The sequence below is a fragment of the Crinia signifera genome, chromosome 2 (genome assembly GCF_055691185.1).
Source record: "Crinia signifera chromosome 2, ASM5569118v1, whole genome shotgun sequence".
Taxonomy (NCBI): domain Eukaryota; kingdom Metazoa; phylum Chordata; class Amphibia; order Anura; family Myobatrachidae; genus Crinia; species Crinia signifera.
In genome coordinates, this window is record NC_139218.1 from 366,824,592 (window position 1) to 366,845,476 (window position 20,885).

The 20,885-nt window shown below is 44.1% G+C and overlaps 1 protein-coding gene across 1 annotated transcript in view; it reads left to right on the forward strand.

Annotated features, from left to right (window-relative positions):
- The window catches only part of DDX10 (DEAD-box helicase 10), a 207,419-nt gene that overhangs the window by 80,566 nt on the left and 105,968 nt on the right, over positions 1-20,885 (forward strand). Inside the window, exon 14 of the mRNA XM_083169988.1 lies at positions 20,553-20,678. Coding sequence (XP_083026114.1) covers positions 20,553-20,678 — 126 coding nt within the window. The remainder of the gene's footprint in view (positions 1-20,552; positions 20,679-20,885) is intronic.

The following is a 20,885-nucleotide window of genomic DNA, read 5'->3' on the forward strand; positions in this document are numbered from 1 at the left end:
CATGTCTTTATAAAGAAGTGTGTAGACTAATCTGATGGGATGCTCTTATACGTTTGTAAACGTAAGTACGTTTGGTAAAGTTGCCACTGCTCTATTGATAAAAATGAATTGACAATACCTGAGATTGTATGGGGAATGTGACCTTTATGGTATGTACACACAGTGCAATAGCCTTGCTATTGGGATCGAATCGCACGGCAAGCCAAAACGCATGCATTCAATTTTGACTATATAGTACAGATCTGTACTATATAGTCATTGCTGCCCTGTCTATTTGGTTATTCGATTTGAGCTGAACAGGAGCGCACTAGTGGTGTGTACGCATGGTGAGACTTCTTTGCTATTCAAAAAAGATTTGATTGCTATGCAATTTTTGCTCACTCATGTGCTATTTCCATTCAATTCATATGATCTACATTCAATTTGCACTATATAGTCATTGCTGCCCTGTCTATTTGGTTATTCGATTTGAGCTAAACAGGAGCGCGCATTGGCATCTAATCGGGATAGAAAGGTTAACCACATGGGTACTTGTTTCCTAGCGGCCCACGATATTACATTGTATGGTATCGCATGCGGGCATATGGCATGCGATGCGATTAAAAATTGTATAAGCCCTAAACGATTTTATATTGTATAAGCATCCTAATGGGTGATTATAATGTGAAATACACCCCCACGCCACCGCCAATATCAACGCCAACCCAAAGCGTGGCGAGCACAGCGGTACGCGTCCTCTGACCCTTTCATACCCCCACTATCCACGTCGGCGTGGAGTTGATTTTATATAGTGTGGCGAGCCACCGAGCCCCAAGGGTGATGAGCACACGCGTATTACTTCACATGTTTTCAGCGGGGCTCGCCACGCTTCGGCCATGCGGCGGCTCGCTGCGCTCACCGCGCTCGCCACACTATCTAAAATAAACTCCACGCCGACGTGGATAGTGGGGGTATGAAAAGGTCGGAGAGTGCTGTTAATGACGATTAAATATGACCAGAGAGACAATAAGTGAAAAGCGCTGGTTACGTAATAAGTCCGCAACCAACGTACCCTTTATACCTAACTACGTGCGAACAAAGCGTAGCGCAGCGTAGCGTACCTTTTATTGTATTATGTACACCAAGAACCAATACCTTAATCAGAGATTCCTTCGCAGTACTTTGTCTCTAGTCTGCGAATATACCTGATCGGACAGTGTCCGTAATATACCTTGTCGCTATTATGCGAATAAACAGACACGACCACTGTATAGAAATAAGGAGATAAGAACTCCGTAAAAAGGTTGTATTTAAGTCCCTAATGGACAAAAGGGGGTTACAGAAATAAGAATAAACAGGTATAACAAGTAATACAATATACTAACAATGAATACTAAACAGACTCTGCTAAGGGGAAAGAAAACAGATACAAGACACAATCAGCCAATCAATACAATAAGAATAAATACCGTTAATGCAACCGTTACCGTTCTCATCAAATATGCGAAGTGTAGTCCGGTCAGAGCTCGCTATCGTTCAGGAATGAACTATAGCCCGGTGGACAGTCAGGGAAAGGTAGATGTGCCGAAGAGACTTTGGCTGCTCTGGGTCGCCTCTCTTATAGGGTCAGAAAGGGGAGGTCAAAGGCCATTCTCATTGGTCAGAGATCATATGTCAGGTCCACTGTGATTGGGGGTTAGACGCTGCACCTGGTCTGAATAGGTGCAGGGGAGGGAACTTTAAGAGTCCTTTGTTTGATGGTTTCGGCGTCAGCAGGGATAAGAACTGGTTTCATCTAGTTTCCTTTGTTACCTACTTTCAACAGAAACTGTCTCTGGAATATGGATTATGTCCATAATTATCGGGCAGTGTATATTGCGAAATATTCGCAATGACCGGAATACTTCGCATAATGAACTGAACGGAACGGTACTAAACACGATATAGACAGATGTATGCAGGGCTAACTAAGCTATGTGTGGCGTTCTAAACCTTTAACTATATTTTACTTAGTGTCAGTATGTATTTATGAATTTATGTGTGATAGTATGGCTACTCTTCTGGTCCACTTTGCCACGCATACTCTGGTATGGAAACTTTATTTGCGCAACTCTGCGAACCAAAATGGCGGCCATACTATCCTAAAATGGCGTGTGTGTAACTCGACTTCCATAGTCCACCCTTTAACAGTAATTATAAAACTGTTACAATACAAAACATTTCACACGACAATACAGAAATTCATAATCCTAACAGAGAAATTGGGATACATGAATTAAATATATAAGGGGAGTAAACCATCTGCTCTCGGCCGATCCAGGATCATGGATAAACGATGGGCCGCATTTATCGAACAACCTACTCAGGGTCACGAAGGTTAATGTACAATTTTGGGATAAAAATAAAAACAGGGGTGGTTACAACATATACACGTTCACAAATATGGTTTCTTTAAAGGGAGGTGGTTTCGATTTTAGGGTCATATACCAAACCCTGGTCTTCCTCTGTATCTCTCGTTCTTACACTCATGATTTCGGTACGTTTTGTCTTTCCCCGGGTCACCACCTTTAAACATTTGAACAATAGCACAAAGACTATGATGGCACCACCGATACAGAGAAGGAGTTTTCCTATGCTAGCTATGATCCCTTGCGCCCATTCTCCTAAACCAGAGAACCAGTGCATTGGATTCAACCAGGAGGTCCATTCACTAACTTTGTTACCTATTTCTGCCAGGCTGATATTATGTTCCCTTCTAAATTCCCATTTAAGCTGAAGAATCTCATCCATCCGTTGATCGATGATTTCTTCTGGGTCTTCAGTATTGTTGGTGATATATGTACAACACTTCACCCCAAACTGTGTAGAGAGGGTGACACAATATCCTCCTGTCATAGCTGTCAGATAGTTCAGCACCATCCGATGTTGGACTAGCTCTCTTTTATATGCTTGCAACTCCTTCCCAGTGTATCTAAAGGTGTCATCATAAATCTCTGTGATGTTATCTACCAAGCTAGCTAATGCTTGTATATATTTAAAATTTATGACTCCTCTGGCGGTATGGGTGATATCTAAAGCAATGAGGAGTTGGATACCGAACGACTCGTGTATCATTTCAGAAGCTAGGGGTTCTTTCTTGATTGTTAAATCCCTTTTATGGATTTGATCATAATGGGTATGAGTGTAAGAAGGAGGTATACCTCTGTGTATGCCCACCATCTCATCATGTGTGAGGGTCATCACTTCAGGTAACACTCTGCCTAGATAACAAATACCAACGTAGTTCATGGAGAGCCATTTGTACGCCCTCCTACCACAAATATAATAAACATCGTCAGGAAGAAAATAAGGGACAGAGTATTTCATGATCTTGTCACACATTATCCATAAGAACATCCCCGTCCCCTGTTCCCTGACTTGTTCCTCACAGATTTCTGGCTGTAGGGTTACATTACAGTAGCCGGCTGATACTCTGCCGGCCATCATTTTACTTCTCTTCACCGTGTAGACATATTTATAGTGTCTCCCACTGGTTCGGATTTTTAACAACAATTCTTTATCAATAGGCTCTCCATCTGGACGCTGGGAGTAAGTTATTGTCTGGTTATGCCATGTCCCTTCCCAAGTACCAATCGCTCTGGAACTCGAGAAGTTCATACATACCAGGGATTTATCCACTTGGTATGGGTGTAATCTAAGACTAGGGGACCTGGTATACAGGTATCTCTTATCCAATGGCCTCCCCTTATTTAATACGCTTATCTCTGAAATATTAAGCGGGTATGGGACTAGGCCTACACTACTCCTTTTATGTAGCACTTGTGAACACACCCAGCATTCTGTTTGGTTTAAAACCTTACCCACTAGTGAGTGGTAATCACTCAAGGGATGTCGGCCGGTAGTTGCCTTACTTGTCGACTGACATCGCTGGATGCATCCTTCTTCCATTTTAGGTTGACAATATCTACAGACACAGTACTCACCAGACAATAACTCATCACATAGCCCTTGAACTACGTTTCCCTCATACCTTTTACCTTCTCCTGTCATGGGCAAAGTGTCAAGCTGGTTTAGGGATTCTACCTCACCCATATCTGGGTCCATTATTACACTGTCAGAACTCCGCTCCGATCGCTCTAGAATGTGGCAGCCACCGAGTATCTTTGGGTGAATAAAAGAACACAGAAAGAAAACAAAGACATATATGCATAACTGTGAACCTTTTGCTTGGAGTCCTTCCATCATCTCTACCAGGGGACTTTTATTTTGCTCTGCTCTTAGACCTTTGTTCGCTCAGGTTGCTCGACCTTGGCTGCTTCTCAGTGTTCCCGAAACAATGCTTCTAGCGACACTTCTTCTCTCTCGCTCTCTGCACACTGGGACTCTGGGTTACTGGCTTTCTTGCAGTGGGACGAATGTATCCAAGTCTCTCTCTCTGCGACTTTAATTGATGTAGTGCTGGTCAACAAAACTTGGTACGGTCCTTCCCAACGGTCTATCAAACAACCTGAGCGTAAAAAATTTCGGATCATAACAAAGTCTCCTGGTTTAAGATTATGACAATTCTCTGTAGGCATATCAGGGTTCAGTAACTTCAGCTGCTTTTGTTGCTCCCTTAGCTGTTTGTTTAGCTTTAGGATATACTGTACAGTTAGCTCATTGTTACATTTGAGATCATCCTGTGGGTCTATCATGATGTGTGGCTGCCGACCAAACAATATCTCGAAGGGGGACAAGTTGAGCGGATTCCTGGGAGTGGTCCTAATGCTATACAGCACAATAGGCAATGCCTCTGGCCATAACAACCCTGTTTCAGCCATAACTTTACCCAATTTGTTCTTAATAGTACCATTCATTCTCTCAACTTTGGCGCTCGCCTGGGGACGATATGGAGTATGAAGTTTACTATTAATCCCCAGGAGTTTACACATGATTTGGAAGACCTCTCCTGTGAAATGAGTGCCTCTGTCACTCTCAATGACCTTTGGGGTACCATACCTACAGACAAACTCCTGACATATTTTCTTTGCTGTAAAGGTAGCAGTGTTGGAGGCAGCGGGGAAAGCCTCCACCCAGCTGGAAAACATGTCAACACAAACTAATACATATTTCAAATTTCTACAGGGTGGTAACTGTATGAAGTCGATTTGTATTACCTGGAAAGGGCCTTCTGTAGGAGGGATGTGGGATGGCTCTGTTGGGATGGCTTTTCCAACGTTCTTCCTCAAACAGGTGAGGCATGACATTGCCACTCTACCTGCTTGAGAAGCGAACCCTGGTGCACACCAGTAGGCCTTTACCAACTTGCACATACCTTCCTTCCCAAGATGTGTCAGCCCATGGGCCGCCTCGGCTAGACTAGGAAGGTATGCCTTGGGGGCCACTGGTTTCCCGTGTCCATCTCTCCAAAGTCCGGTGGACTCTTGGCCACATCCCTTCGACTTCCATACTGCTCTTTCCTGTGGGGAACACAAATTCTGCATGTCTATCAGTTTGGATGTGGATACCATGTTCAGTGTACAAAGGTTGGTAGGATGGGTGAAAATATTTACAGGGCATGCGGCCCTTTTCGCTGCCTCATCAGCGCGGCTGTTACCAAGTGACACTGGGTCCTTCTCTGATGTGTGTGCTTTGCACTTGATAACAGCCACTCTGTCTGGAAGCTGAATAGCTCCCAGAAGTCTCCTAATATATGTCGCATGCGCCACTGGTGTGCCAGCCGCCGTCATGAAATTTCGGAGGCGCCATAGGGCTCCAAAATCATGGACTACTCCGAAAGCATATCTGGAGTCGGTATATATGTTGACTGATTTTCCTTGGGCCAGTTCACATGCTCTGGTCAGTGCCACCAGTTCCGCTACTTGTGCTGAGTGAGGTGGTCCCAAGGGTTCAGCTTCCACAATACCTTCTCCATCTACTACTGCGTAGCCTGTGCACAGCTCTCCCGTGTCCGTCTGTCTATGACAGCTACCATCTGTGAATAAGTTATGTCTACCTCACTTAATGGGCTGTCGCTTATGTCAGGACGTGCTGTGAAGGTCTGATTCAGGTAGGTCATGCAATCATGTTTGTCCTCACCCTCACTAAACTCTGCTTTACCATTTTCAGCAACATTCCCATCACCCTCCACCCTTTGTGCCTTGGAGGGCACATGAGGAAGGAATGTGGCTGGGTTTAGTGTGTTGCATCTTTTGATGGTAATATTTACTGGGGCCATCAGCGCCAGTTCCCACTTAGTGAACCGTGCTGAGGACACATGACGTGTTTGGGCAGAATTTAGGAGGGCAGAGACAGCATGGGGAGCATGAACAGTCAAATCGTGTCCCAACACTACGTCCTCACTCTTACTTACTAGTTGTGCTATTGCAGCTACACTTCGTAAGCAAGTTGGGAGTGAGCGTGCTACTGTGTCCAGCTGGCCACTGTAGTACGCTATTGGTCGGTTGGCATCACCATGTTTTTGTACAAGTACTCCTGCCGCACACCCACCTGATTCAGTTCCGTACAGTTCAAAGGGTTTCCCATAATCTGGCATTCCCAGTGCTGGGGCCTTTGTTAGGCTCACCTTTAGTTCCTCGAAAGCCAGCTCAGATTCCTCAGTATGAGAGACCCGATCTGGCTTAGTTGAGGAAACCATCTCTTGTAGTGGTAATGCCAGAATAGAGAATCCTGGGATCCAATTGCGACAGTATCCACACATGCCTAGGAACGTACGGATCTGATGCTGGGTCTGTGGCAGTACCATGTTCTGAATCGCTTGGATTCTGTCGTCGGTGAGGTGTCTCAGCCCTTGGGTAAGGCAGTGGCCCAGATACTTAACCCTGGTCTGGCATAATTGCAGCTTATCCTTTGATACTTTATGTCCTGTCTCTGAGAGATGCATCAGTAGTTGTCTAGTGTCATCCACTGATGACTCCAGTGACCCAGAACACAACAATAAGTCATCGACATATTGTATCAGTATCGAACCACTCATGGGTTGAAAGGATTGTAAACAATCATGCAAGGCCTGGGAGAAGATGCTGGGGCTGTCTATGAACCCCTGGGGGAGTCGTGTCCAGGTATACTGTACTCCTCTGTAAGTAAAGGCGAACAGATACTGGCTGTCAGGGTGCAAAGGGACGGAGAAGAACGCTGAACACAAATCAATGACTGTGAAATGAGTACAGTGAGGTGGGATTTGCATTAGGATGACAGCTGGGTTTGGCACTTCGGGGAATTGGCTCTCAACTACTTTGTTTACCCCTCTTAAATCCTGCACTAGTCTGTAGCCCCTCCCCCCGCTCTTTTTCACAGGAAAGATGGGACTATTGGCCGTGCTGGAAGTTCTAACTAGGATTTCCTGTTGGAGCAATCGTTGGATCACTGGGAATACTCCTAGCTCAACTTCAGGTTTTAAAGGGTACTGCGGTATTTTTGGGGCTATCCTGCCTTCTTTTAAGCGGATTTCTACTGGAGCTACATTTGCCATTAGCCCAGCGTCTTGTCCATCTTTAGTCCAAAGGGAACCCGGTATTTGTGCTGTAATTTCAGCTACCCTAGATGGATTTGACTCTACAACAGTGGAATACAACATTAGCCTCTGAGGACTGTCCAGCATATCTTGCACTTCTTGTGTAAGATTTTTAGGAGTGTCTAGGAATACCCCATCGGGAGTGCAATAGATGACACATCCCATTTTACATAGTAAATCTCTACCTAGGAGGTTAGTCGGGGCCGCTGCAGCCAACAGAAAAGAGTGTTTGGTATGCAGAGGCCCGATTGTAACCTCCGCTGGTTTCGTCAGTGGGTAATGTTGTATTTTTCCTGTTACCCCAATTGCCGCTACTGATTGGTTAGTGAAACCCAAGTGAAGAGGAGTGTTGAGAACAGATCTGGCCGCCCCTGTATCAACCAAAAAGGTTTGCCTTACTCCAGCTATATCAACCTTCACCTGAGGTTCCTCTCTAAGGTGTTGAGTTAATCTAACTGGCTGTAGGATACAGGTATGACCTGTTTCCTATTGTCTGACCTGGGTTGCCCTTAGCACAGTGTCAGCCATCAGATGGGGAGGAGGCATGTTGCGTGACCTGTCTGTCTCCTCCCATTGTCTAGGGGCTGGGTATCTCCGTGTCTCACCTTTGTGAGATTCCCATTCTCGCTTATGTGTCTGATAACTCCTGGGGTTTCCTAACCTACAATGAGCTGAGTAGTGACCCTCCCCATTGCAGTTGTAGCAGATAATTGGCTTTCTACCTGTGTCCCTGGTGTTTCGTTGGTATGCAGCTTTGTTTGGGGCATTAGTAAGGGCTTGGATGCTAACCATCATCAGTTTATCAGTTTGCAGTTCCCTGTGCTTCTTAATGTTGCGGTCGTGGTCCACAGCAGATTCCCGTAGGGCATCCACTGTCATTCCACGCCAATTTGGAAAAGAAGTTTGGACTCTGGCTCTCAGGTTTTCCCTAAGCCCTTCCACCAGCACAGAGACAATCATCTCCCTCAGGTGGGGGTTGTCCTTAGGCTCGGAGACACCAGTGTACTTTGATACCTCAGCAGCAGTTTCGCCATCTTTCTGTTTGATGGTGAAAATCTTGCTATATTCTACTGCTGCAGGAAAATACACTCCCAACTGTAAGTTAATCAGGCGTATATTCTCCTGGTTGATCTCATCATTTATCTCCTTGTCCACTTTCAATCCACTATCCTGAATAAATTTCGGGATGTCAATGTGAGTGGGGAGACAGGCCCTCAACATGATTCTCCAATCCTTGTTGGTGGGCTCATCAGAGTTTCCTAGATCCCTTACAAATTTCCGGCACAATGCCAGATCTTTCCTTGGGTCAGGGAAATCTGTAATGATGGACCGCAGCTCTAACCGTGTCCATGGGTTTAGCATGGTCATCTTTCTGGTAGGTATCACACCCTCTCTGTCTGCCTTACCATAGGGAACCTCCAGTGTGCGCATAGGATATGTTTGTACCACATTCGCATTACTGGGACCTGCTTGGGAGTCATTTGTGTCTGTGCTGTGTGGTGCATCATTACCTGAGTCCAATACTATGCTGTTGGCATCAGCCGTCTCCTCCTCCTGTGCTGGGGCCTCAACAGCGGGTTGAGCTTTTCCCTCAATCATATTAATTGCATGAGAGACGGCCAGTGCCAACAGCTGCTCGTTTTCCTCTCGGGTTTCCTTGTAAGGGGATAAGACAGGGTACAGGTTAGCAACGGATACATTATTACTTATACCTTTCTTATGAGTCATTATCCCCTTCGGCACATATGGGGGTGGGGGAGCTGATTCTATTGTGGCAGCGGTTGCATTTATATTTTGGCTGATTGTGTCAGGTATTGCCAGACCTCTGCTTCCCCATTGTTCCTGTCCTTCCTTCTGCCACAATTTAAGAATATCTATATGCTTCACTCTCTCCTTACGACTGGAGAGTAGGCATATTTCATCTTTTACTGCCGATAAGATTTCCGGATCGAAGCTACCAACACTGGGAAATTCTAGCTTGCTGCCTTGTGTCATTTTTCTCCATTTATTTTGGTAAACAACTGCGAGTTCACCGTGCTTCCTGCACATAATAAAAGCAGCCGATCCTTTTGGCCGGCTTGCTTCCTCCCTAACATGCACGTTATCACAGCGTGACCCGTTATTACCCATAATTACAGGAATAAACGTTCACAGCTTAATAGATATCGGTGGGTTATTACTTATCTGAGAGCTCCCCAAACACTCACTTCTACAGCTTCCTAGAACATCCCACAGTCAAGCAGGTGCGAAGGATACGAGGTACGATACTCAATCACCAAGTCTTTCAACTAGCAGCGAACTTCTAGCCAACTTGCTTGGTGCGGCACAATTTTTCCAGGGTATAACAAACTTGTTTTCCTATACCCCCAAAAATTGGATTTCTAAAGTAGCTAATCGGAAACAAGTGCGTTCCGATGTATCTTCTTGTACCCTCCTAGCGGAATCAATTCCACTGAAGGGGCAGTTCCTATGGGCACGTCGTCACGTGAACCCGGTCCTACCTGGACTGTCCTACACTGGACTACACTGCGCTTGAGTCGTGTCGTCACACACCCGTTCGCCTCAGTTATTTTTCACACTGGGCGCTGGTTACACCTTGGTCTTATGCATATATTTGAAATATTTCTGTACAGAAAATCTTCCCAGGCTGGTAGCTTTTCACTAGATACTTATGCAGGTATAAATCCCTTATAATACGCTATGGGAATCTATTAAAATAATGCTTGAGTTGCTTGCTTAATGAGAAAATGAACAAAAAGAAAAAAACTTATTTTCTCTTTATTTAATCACCACCTTATCCACAGTATATTGCTATACTGTTTAAATAAAGCTAGTGGTTCAATACTGTTCACCTTTGAGTTCCTATGTGTGCTGCATGTGCAGTACCAATGAACAGCCACGTGTGTACATGCGCTGTTCACAGGCCGCCGATGAATCGGCCACCCACGTGTTCTATAGTGTATTTGCAAGGTTGCACTCGGGTTTCGCTATACGCAGTAATTGCGCCTAAATGTGGAATAAATCCCTTAACTCCGTCCGAAAGTTACGTATCAAGATGCGAAATAAATCCCGCACTTAATCCGTAAATCACGTACAAAGATGCGAAAATTTCCCGATATGGGCACGTGCGCGCGCACCTTGCGTAATACACAATAGACGCTTTACGTTACTGCAAAAGGCCCAGGGCTTGTCGCCACGTGGCGGAGTCTCTGGTTTTGCAGTAACTAACAATAAAAGTTATAGTTTTGCACAGAGGGGATCCTCTATGTACTATAATAAACACAGACTCCACGTGTGCGAACCTTATCGCACGTGGGACATATACTGTAATAAACAAGCAACCCAAGACACTATACCCCGTTAAACTACTTGTGGCAGGCAGAAGTACAGTTTACTAAACACTTAGGTATGATATACTTTAAAACACGTGGCTTTCACTTATTGTACTCCGGGTTCAGCGCTAGCACTTCCCGAACCCCGCACCGCCGCGGACTCGGCCTATCCAGCAATGGAAACAAATAAATACTTCCACCCTTTTGCTGGTATAGGTCGAGTCGCACGCCTGGTACTGAGTTCTGGACTGTGGCGCGGACGGACGAGCCCTCAATTGTTAATGACGATTAAATATGACCAGAGAGACAATAAGTGAAAAGCGCTGGTTACGTAATAAGTCCGCAACCAACGTACCCTTTATACCTAACTACGTGCGAACAAAGCGTAGCGCAGCGTAGCGTACCTTTTATTGTATTATGTACACCAAGAACCAATACCTTAATCAGAGATTCCTTCGCAGTACTTTGTCTCTAGTCTGCGAATATACCTTATCGGACAGTGTCCGTAATATACCTTGTCGCTATTATGCGAATAAACAGACACGACCACTGTATAGAAATAAGGAGATAAGAACTCCGTAAAAAGGTTGTATTTAAGTCCCTAATGGACAAAAGGGGGTTACAGAAATAAGAATAAACAGGTATAACAAGTAATACAATATACTAACAATGAATACTAAACAGACTCTGCTAAGGGGAAAGAAAACAGATACAAGACACAATCAGCCAATCAATACAATAAGAATAAATACCGTTAATGCAACCGTTACCGTTCTCATCAAATATGCGAAGTGTAGTCCGGTCAGAGCTCGCTATCGTTCAGGAATGAACTATAGCCCGGTGGACAGTCAGGGAAAGGTAGATGTGCCGAAGAGACTTTGGCTGCTCTGGGTCGCCTCTCTTATAGGGTCAGAAAGGGGAGGTCAAAGGCCATTCTCATTGGTCAGAGATCATATGTCAGGTCCACTGTGATTGGGGGTTAGACGCTGCACCTGGTCTGAATAGGTGCAGGGGAGGGAACTTTAAGAGTCCTTTGTTTGATGGTTTCGGCGTCAGCAGGGATAAGAACTGGTTTCATCTAGTTTCCTTTGTTACCTACTTTCAACAGAAACTGTCTCTGGAATATGGATTATGTCCATAATTATCGGGCAGTGTATATTGCGAAATATTCGCAATGACCGGAATACTTCGCATAATGAACTGAACGGAACGGTACTAAACACGATATAGACAGATGTATGCAGGGCTAACTAAGCTATGTGTGGCGTTCTAAACCTTTAACTATATTTTACTTAGTGTCAGTATGTATTTATGAATTTATGTGTGATAGTATGGCTACTCTTCTGGTCCACTTTGCCACGCATACTCTGGTATGGAAACTTTATTTGCGCAACTCTGCGAACCAAAATGGCGGCCATACTATCCTAAAATGGCGTGTGTGTAACTCGACTTCCATAGTGCGTACCGCCGCTGCGCTCGCCACGCTTCGGGTTGGCGTTCATAGTGGGGGTGTCGTGGGGGTGCTTTTAACATTGTAAGCACCATTACGGTGCTTATACAATTATTAATCTTCTAGTAGGGGTCATTTAACATTGAAAGCACCCATTAGGGTGCTTATAAAATTTAAAATCGTATACCATCGCATTGTATGCCATATACAATGCCATCGCATACCATTGTATGCCTTATGGTATGCGATGTGATGGGCGCCGTGCTAGGAAACAAGTACCAACACATGTTCTATCTCCATCGATGTCTGTCTATGCGATCCGATTCGATTTTGACTAGTCAAAATTGAATGGCAAATTGTACCGTGTGTACACACCATTAAAAGTTATGTTGAGGAAGACTTCATAAGAAATAAAGGGAAGAGTATCAAACACTCGCGAGTTAAGGTACAGCAGTTGCCCATAGCAACCAATAGTCTAACTCATTTTTAAACTGCTAGTTAAATGATAACTAGAAACAGTTGTAGTATTTTATGGTGACACGATAAAACAAGGGGCCTGGGCTTCAGTGTTGTTGGTAGGGTTGTTTCTGCTTTGCCATCGGTTTTAGGGAAACCATCTGGTCCTCCCCCCATCGAAGGCAAAAATATTAGACATCAGCCATAAATCATCAATGATTTTGAATGCCAGCGATAGCAATTTTTCAACTGGTGACAAAGGCTGAGGCTGAATATGCCCCATAGGGTAGGGATGGTCATTGGTGCAGCCACCATCGATGGTGATTCTGAAACTAGCCATCAATAGATGTAAACTATATAATGGATAACCATCAATAGATAACACTATCGATGGTCATACATTGCCAATCAGAACTCGGGGGCTGAGACTTCTGGGCCGGGGGGGGGGGGTGCGGAGATGAGCTATTCTCTGTGTCCCGGCACATCGATGGCAAAAGTATTCAACATCGGCCATAAACCATCACTGATTTCCAATCATCGATGGTTGATGGCCAGCGCTACCACAGGGTGGTAGCAGAACAAGGTTTCCTGCCTTAGCGATGACCAGCTGGATTTATTATACATAACTTCCATTGTCATGCATGATTCTGTTTATACCGCTTATAATAATAATCTATTTTTCCGACTTCACGGAGTTGCTCATTAGTCATGTTGCCCTGTAAGAGTTAATCCACATTGCTGTGTTTGCAGGAAAGCAGTGAATCTCCCCTCCTATCTGTAGTGCAATATTGCGTAGCCGGGGATGGATTCAGGTTTCGGTGATCTGAGAGTGATCTCTAATGTAGGCTGTGCTACGTTTTCGAAATAATAAGTCTGATAATCATTCCTGATACAGCATAAGTCATGCTTTCCTGCTTTTTAATCAGATACAGCCGTTGGTAGTCATGAATACACAAGTAAGCAAGCGCCCTCTTTACATTGTAAATTAAGGTCGGCAGAGTTTACTTAAAGAAATGAATTTCGCTATTCAGAATGAGAAGACCCTGCTTCTTATTCCGTCTCTGTGATAAGTGGCCTGCACATCCCAACCGACGGCGGTTTTACTGCATGGAAGCCAAGCACAGGCCCGTAATATAATTAAGTTTGATGCACGTCGAGCATTTTTTATGGTTCTTTTCCGAGTTCCCATCCAAAGGTCTCTTGGATAATCTTTTCTGAAAAGGCCAGCTATCTAATAGATTATAAGAGCCTTAAAACTGTCCTCACTTCCTGGGCCCGTTCCATCTCCTAAAACGTAAATGCAGTCAACATGGCGGACGTGACCTCTGGCAGTCTCGCTTATGGATAAATGTCAAGCTTAGATCATGCCGCGGAATTAAGCAATACTTTAATGGTGGCAACAAGCATAGTAGAGAGTTGTCAGTTTGAGTTAGGTAATTATATGACTGGCGGAAAGCTGTCGCAATGCACAGTTCCACGCGTCTTTGGCAGATGCTCTTGGTAAAATGGGTGAGCTGGGGTTCTGGTGTGTGTGTTGGTCCAGAAGCAGATTCGCTATGGCCGTTAGAGATTGCACCTAGGAGAATTTGCAGGTAGATTTAACTATGCCCAAGTTATTGGATTGTTGTGCAATTCTTTAAACATTTTTCAATTGTGTATTTCCGACTAAAGGGGAGATGTGTCAAGCCTTCTTCAGGTGGTGAAGTTACTCATTACAACCCTGTTTGGTTGCGGTTTCCAACAGCATCAAAAGGTTTGCTACATCTCCTCCTACATTATGCCACAAATGTTATTAACTTCCTCGTATGCAGTACATGTTTGGGTAGCATGGATGGTGTAATGTTATCATTACTGCCTTATAGCACAGAGGTCTTGGGTTTGGTTCCCACCATGACCCAAATTGTGTGGGTTTTGTAGGTTTTCTCCTTTCTTGTTTGGCTTTCTGAAAAAATATACTGGTAGGGTAAATGGTTTCCTTCAAAAAGTTAATACTAGTGTACAATGGGACAGATGTATCAAGCTTCTAAATGTGATCAAGTTGAGTGATAAACAACCAGCCAATCAGCTCCTACCTGTCATTTTTCAATCCCAGCCTGTAACATGACAGGTAGGAGCTGATTGGCTGTTTATAATTCTCCATTTTATCACTTTTTGAAGCTTGATCCATCTGACCCAGTTTCTGTGCACACTTGTGGTAGGGAACATAGGGGTCAATCCTATTCGTCCCGAAGGGTGCAAGTTGCCATTCGGGTGCCGTTTTACTGCTAAAACAGACTAAGGCAGCCATGACCAAACTATGGCCCTCAAGCTGTTGTGAAACTACAAGTCCCATCATGTCTTGCCACAGTTTTGCTATTAGGGTATGCTAAATCTATCGCAAGGCATGCTGGGATGTGTAATTTTACAACTGGAGGGCTACGGTTTGGACATGCCTGGCCTAAGGATTGGCCCACTCATAGCTTTTTAACAGAATGCTGTTGAGCTTGACCTATTTGACAGGAGACCGCTTTTTGTGTTCACCCATTGCTCGCTCATTGAGTTTTAGCCAGATGCCGCAGAACAGGATCTGTGGTACCTGGCCAGTGTCACAGCAGCAGGGTTGGTGGGACAGCCGCACTGTGTAATCACATATATTAAAATCACAGTATATTATAATTAATATGGCTTTTCACACACCTCATGCCTATACCATGTTTCCCCGATAATAAGACACTGTCTTATTTTTTTTTTTTCAGTCCAAAAACACCAAAGGGCTTATTTTTGGGATAGGGCTTATTTTAGCTCCTCAGTCCTTCTTTTAGCTACATCATGCCCCTCAATCTCCTTATACTTTAAGCACAACTGCCGCTTTCCTTTCCTTCTGCATTTTTCAGCCACTCAGCCTTTCCTCCGCAGCCGCTCAGTCACTCCGCTCCCATCTGTGAACAGACGCCACTCAGTCCTTGAGGTGCGCAGTGATGTCACATGCACAATGCATCCCTGGGACCGCTGATGCGAGCAGCATCCATTTCATGCGGGCGGGTGGGGGGGCATTAGCAGAGCTGGGAGTTTAGCACAGGGACTGGGCAAAATGGGGATTAAGCTAGGGCTTATTTTCGGGGTAGGGCTTATTTTGGACCGTTGTCCAGAAATAAGGGTAGGGCTTATTATTGGGGTAGGTCTTATTATCAGGAAGACAGGGTAGTTCAATGTTCTAAATAGTATGTTAACGTTGTATAAATAAAACGTATTGGTAAATAATATATGGTTTACTTTATTAACAAGTCCTCATTGCTCTGTCTTCATAGCATATTATATTTTGTCATCTATCAATCATCTTTCATATAGTCAGTACTATATTTTCATTGAGCGGGTCCAGGGCCATGTTACCACAATTCGCTGGGTATCTCCGGCTCATGGGGCTGCAGAGAGCACCCCCTACCTCTTTTGTTGTGTAAAAATAATAGGTGAAAAGATGTAATATAGTAAAGTCATAAAATGCTAAAATTATAAAAACGTAAGGTATGCAGTTTGTTGTCATGGGCCATATGTAGAATGTTACTTCCAAGACTCAATACTTAAGTTCTCCTTCACTGCCCACAATGGAGAGGAACGGTATGCAGTAGCTTTGACCCTACGCGGCACTAGAAGAGTTAACGACGCTTAAAGAAAATGCAGCGTTTAAGAGCTATTTAAAGACTTTGTGAGTGAAAGCCCCAAAGTGTGCCCGCAAGACGAACAAGTGTAAATATCATGTAATATTCATGCTCTCTCCGGGGACCACTTAAGACTCTTACATTTAACCAACGAAAGAGCAAATCAGCTGTTCGAAATCTGTAGAGACCAGAGCAAGCGAGTGCAGATAGCATCATGAACAGTCATGTCCAGGAATCCCTACTTTAAATTCCATAAATCATTTTCATATATTTTTTTTTACTCCAGGCTACAATAGTTCTCATGGTTTTTAAGTTCAAGTAATTCAATCCGTTTTTAGTATGAGCTAGCAGGATTAAACTCTTAGGATGCTAGATTCAAGTTTGGTACAATTTTTGCCGTACAAAAAAAAAAAAATCACACATTTCTATGTAAAGTGTATATACTATGACAGGGCGCCTGGTACAAGTAAGCAGTTATTTGTGCAACTGAGAGATCACGGCAGTCTTGGATGCACAAGTTGTATAGACAGAACTTTGTAGGCTCCATAGCACTCAGGGATTCACTTGGACGTAGCCAGAACTTTTTGGGGGTACTTGAGAACCAGGGTTGGGAACCACTGCCCTAGATCATCGGTTCTCAAACTGTGGGTCCCAACCATCTCAGCATGGGGTCGCAACACAATGTTGCTGTCCAACCAGCTAATATATTCTCTAATCTCTCAGTCAGTGATTCAAGAAGTCTGAAAAATCTGTTCAATTGACTGTTACCGCAGATGCTCACATCATTTTGTGCCTCCACAATGCTGCCATGCATGTGCCGTTTAAAACCCCATGTCTCGTGACCATTCTGCAGTAATTTGCTGGGGTCCTTTTAATAATTTTTATTTTCTGATGGGGTCCCACAGCAGAATAGTTTGAGGACCCCTGCCCTAGATAATGCTATGCCTCATAGTAGTGCCCCGCTTAAGACTGTGCCGTATAGTAGTGCCCTAGATAATGCTAGGGATCTCTAATTCATTTTCGAGTCATAGTAGTGCCCTGGTTAATATTCTGCTCACTAGTAGTACCCTAATTCACATTATGGCACATGATAAGGCTGCCAGTAACTATTATATATCAAAGTACTCCTAATGCATATTATGACACTGCCCCCAGTTCATATTAGGCCACTCTTTAGTGCCTCCATTTCATATTGTACCACACGACTGTTGCTACGTAACCTATTGTGCCCTCCAGTTAATTTTACACCTCAATACATTGAGCAGGTAAGGGGCATAACTCGATATATTGCAGACCCCAAGGTAAAAGTTTGTAAGGAACCTTATGCACCATCCATTGTGGACATTATATAATATGTGTAACTTGGTCAGGCTGCAAATACATGAGAAGGAAATTGTATTCACGTTCAGCTATTACAGTATTGGCATGAAGAGAAACGTCTCCGGTGTGCTGTCAATGTAAAAAACGATTTTGACTTTTGATATCGGGCTGTGAAGATCACTCAGTACACATTTCATATGGTAATGGCCCAGAGCTAGGTTCTCAATCAGCTTATGTAGAACATCTTCTGGCCCCTTGCGTCCAGCCTTTATCTGAGGGAGTTACAGTGCGGTGACCTGTAATTCTCAGCTGCCTGCAGCTCTGTCTGGCTCTAGTCATAAGTGGCCGTAAAGAGATTCGTACAATTATCCCAGCACAGTGTGCGTTAGTTATGATGTACGGACACATTACATTCCTCTCCTATTCCAACCTCCTCTTTGGGGGCACGGATATTTATTATGAGCTGAGCATTATGAGAACGACCTTGATCTGGAAGATAGAGGAAACCTCAGTGGTCCGTAGGGTTAATCCTTAGTACAACGAAGGAGAGTTCTTCACTGCTGGTATTGGAGTCCGTTGTTAATGATATCTGTTGTAGACTGTCCTAGCCTAAAGGAAAAGGAAATAACAATTACTTGCCACTTCTGTAACTATGTTATTAGATCATTGTTGTTAAACCTTACTATACGACCCAATTTGAGGGTATTGTTCTGCTTTCCTGTATGTCAGGACTTGGTCTCTCTTTTTGTAGGCAACTGAGGTTAATGAAGCGTCAGATTCACCCAAAGTGCGCTTCTTCTTCACACCAATAGAACAATTGGAAGCCACAAGACTACTTTGCTAAATGATGGTGCCAATACACATATACGATGCGATGTCCCATCGCGTCCGATTACATCTTATGGTGCCCAAGTGCTTTTTTTTCCCAGCACCTGATGTTGCATGCCGCATCGGGTGTTGGAAGATGGCAGATGGTGGTGCGCTGTGCAGGAGGGCTGGCGGGCGGCAGAATTTGAAAAAATATTTTGAAAACACTGGGTGGCCCCATGACAGAGCGCTCGCTCTCAGCCAATCAGAGGGTTGCCCAGTCTTTAGAAAGTTTTTTTCAAATTCTGCCGCTGACCACCTCCCAACTCCAGCACTCTGCTACACCGCTGCCAGCGCTCCTGCTGCCCACTTTGTGAAACCGCTGCCAGCGCTGCTTCCATCTGCTGATCGATAAATTAGATAATATTATGTGCAGCACGTAATATCTATTGACATGACACATTCAACGTTATTACAATTCTTTCGATTTATAGCACAGATGCAGTTGAAGTCGATGGCTTGTTTGCAGTATTGCCCCAGTAAATGGGCACCATAACACCGATCGATTTGATGCGCAGTTTTCTCTGGCGGGGATTGCCAGGGGAGTTTGTACTACTGTGCTTCAGCAAGCACCATTACTACATCTGGTCTGTGTTCCTTCCTGCTTCTCCTCGGTAATAAGGCAACGCTGGGAGAGCTATAACGACGGGGTACATACTGCTGTAATACAACTCCCCCTGTGAGTGGTATTGTGCTGCCTCTGCAATGTGCATAAGTATTTAACTAAAAAGACTGTCTGCTACACACCACTAAGTGGCTCAGACGCACAGAGCGTTTTGCGCAGTATTGAGACTAGGTGTTTAATGACACATCTGTATATGGGATGTAAATAGGATTATTTAGAACTTTAAGCACGGAATGCTACTTACCTAGAGTCTGACATTCTCCTCTATGCAGCATATTATCCCATAAGCTGTAACCGTTCAATAGTACAGTATCAAACCTATAGAGCTGCATTAAATACCAATTCTACCCCTTTCAGATTGCACCTAATTACCGGGTCCATGCCGGTTTGTTGCCATTTTTCGACCCGGTAATAGGTGCAATCTGAAAGGGCTTACCAGGTCCAGCAACACAGCATTTTGAACCGGTAAATAAACAGGGTTCTTACCAGTTTGTTGACGGTTTGCTGTGTAGTGTGAATAGGTTAACGCTGGGGTAGCCAACCCTAGTCCTCGAGAGCTACCAACAGTGCATGTTTTGCAGGTCTCCTCACAGAATCACAAGTGAGCTAATTAGCTCCATCTGTGTATCTTTTAAAATGTGTCAGTGATTGAGTGCAGCTGTGCAGCATCTAGGTTGTCTGGAAAATGTGAACTGTTGGTAGCTCTCGAGGGCTAGGGTTGGCTACCACTGGGTTAACCGGTTCACACTGATGGAGGAGGCAGTGCTTGGAGCAGCGTCAACTCCAAGTGCTGCCCCCCTCGATGACGCCCCGCCCCCGCATGATGTCACTAAAGGGGTCTGAAGAGCCCAAAATGCAGGGTCGCTCCGGGACTGAACCGTTTCAACCCTGCATTTTGCTATGTGAAAGCGGTATTAGATTCTCAATAGCATTTCTCTAGTACATTCTATAAAATGATAGCTAGAAGCTGATTTGTTGCTAGGGGCAACGTTTCCACCTGTGATTCTTCAAAGGCTTGATACATCCCTTCCAAAAGTCTTGAGATGAGCCTTATGGAACTGATAAGTGTTGTCAATGCCCCACCCACTTCTGCTTCCTATTGACTTCTCATGCACTTACTATATTGTTATACGGGCTCTCCGAACCAGACAATGTACTATGATGTGCTATGATTGCAAAAGAAAACTAAATGAGCATTTACAGAGCTGATAAAAGTATAGGTCTATTGAAGTACTGTTTTTTATATTTATGATCTAAGCCTTTAGAGTCTATACTCAGCTTTGTGTTTTATTCTGTATTAAATCCGATCCTGTGTACACTCTCCTGTGACAATGTTGACATCCTCACATGTTTTTTTTTATTTTTTTTTAAATAGGAAGATGAAATGACCAAAACGAAACTTAAGAAAGCCGAGAAACTGACCAAAGCTAAGGACGCCAAAAAATCGCTAAAGAAGAACTTTAAAGTCAACACAAAGATTGTTTTTGCGGATGATGGAGAGGTGAGTGCACGTGTTCTGTCTGCTCAATAACAAAGTCTATGCGGCCAAGTCATGTTCCAAAAAATGTCATCGTGTCGCCCAACATCTGGATTGTAACTATTCATTGTGTTATCGTCGTCTGGTGACACCACCAGTTTCTGGTTTGATTTTCAATGGTCGCTTCATTTAAGTGGGAGATTGGGGCTGCATTTATTAATATTTGATTCT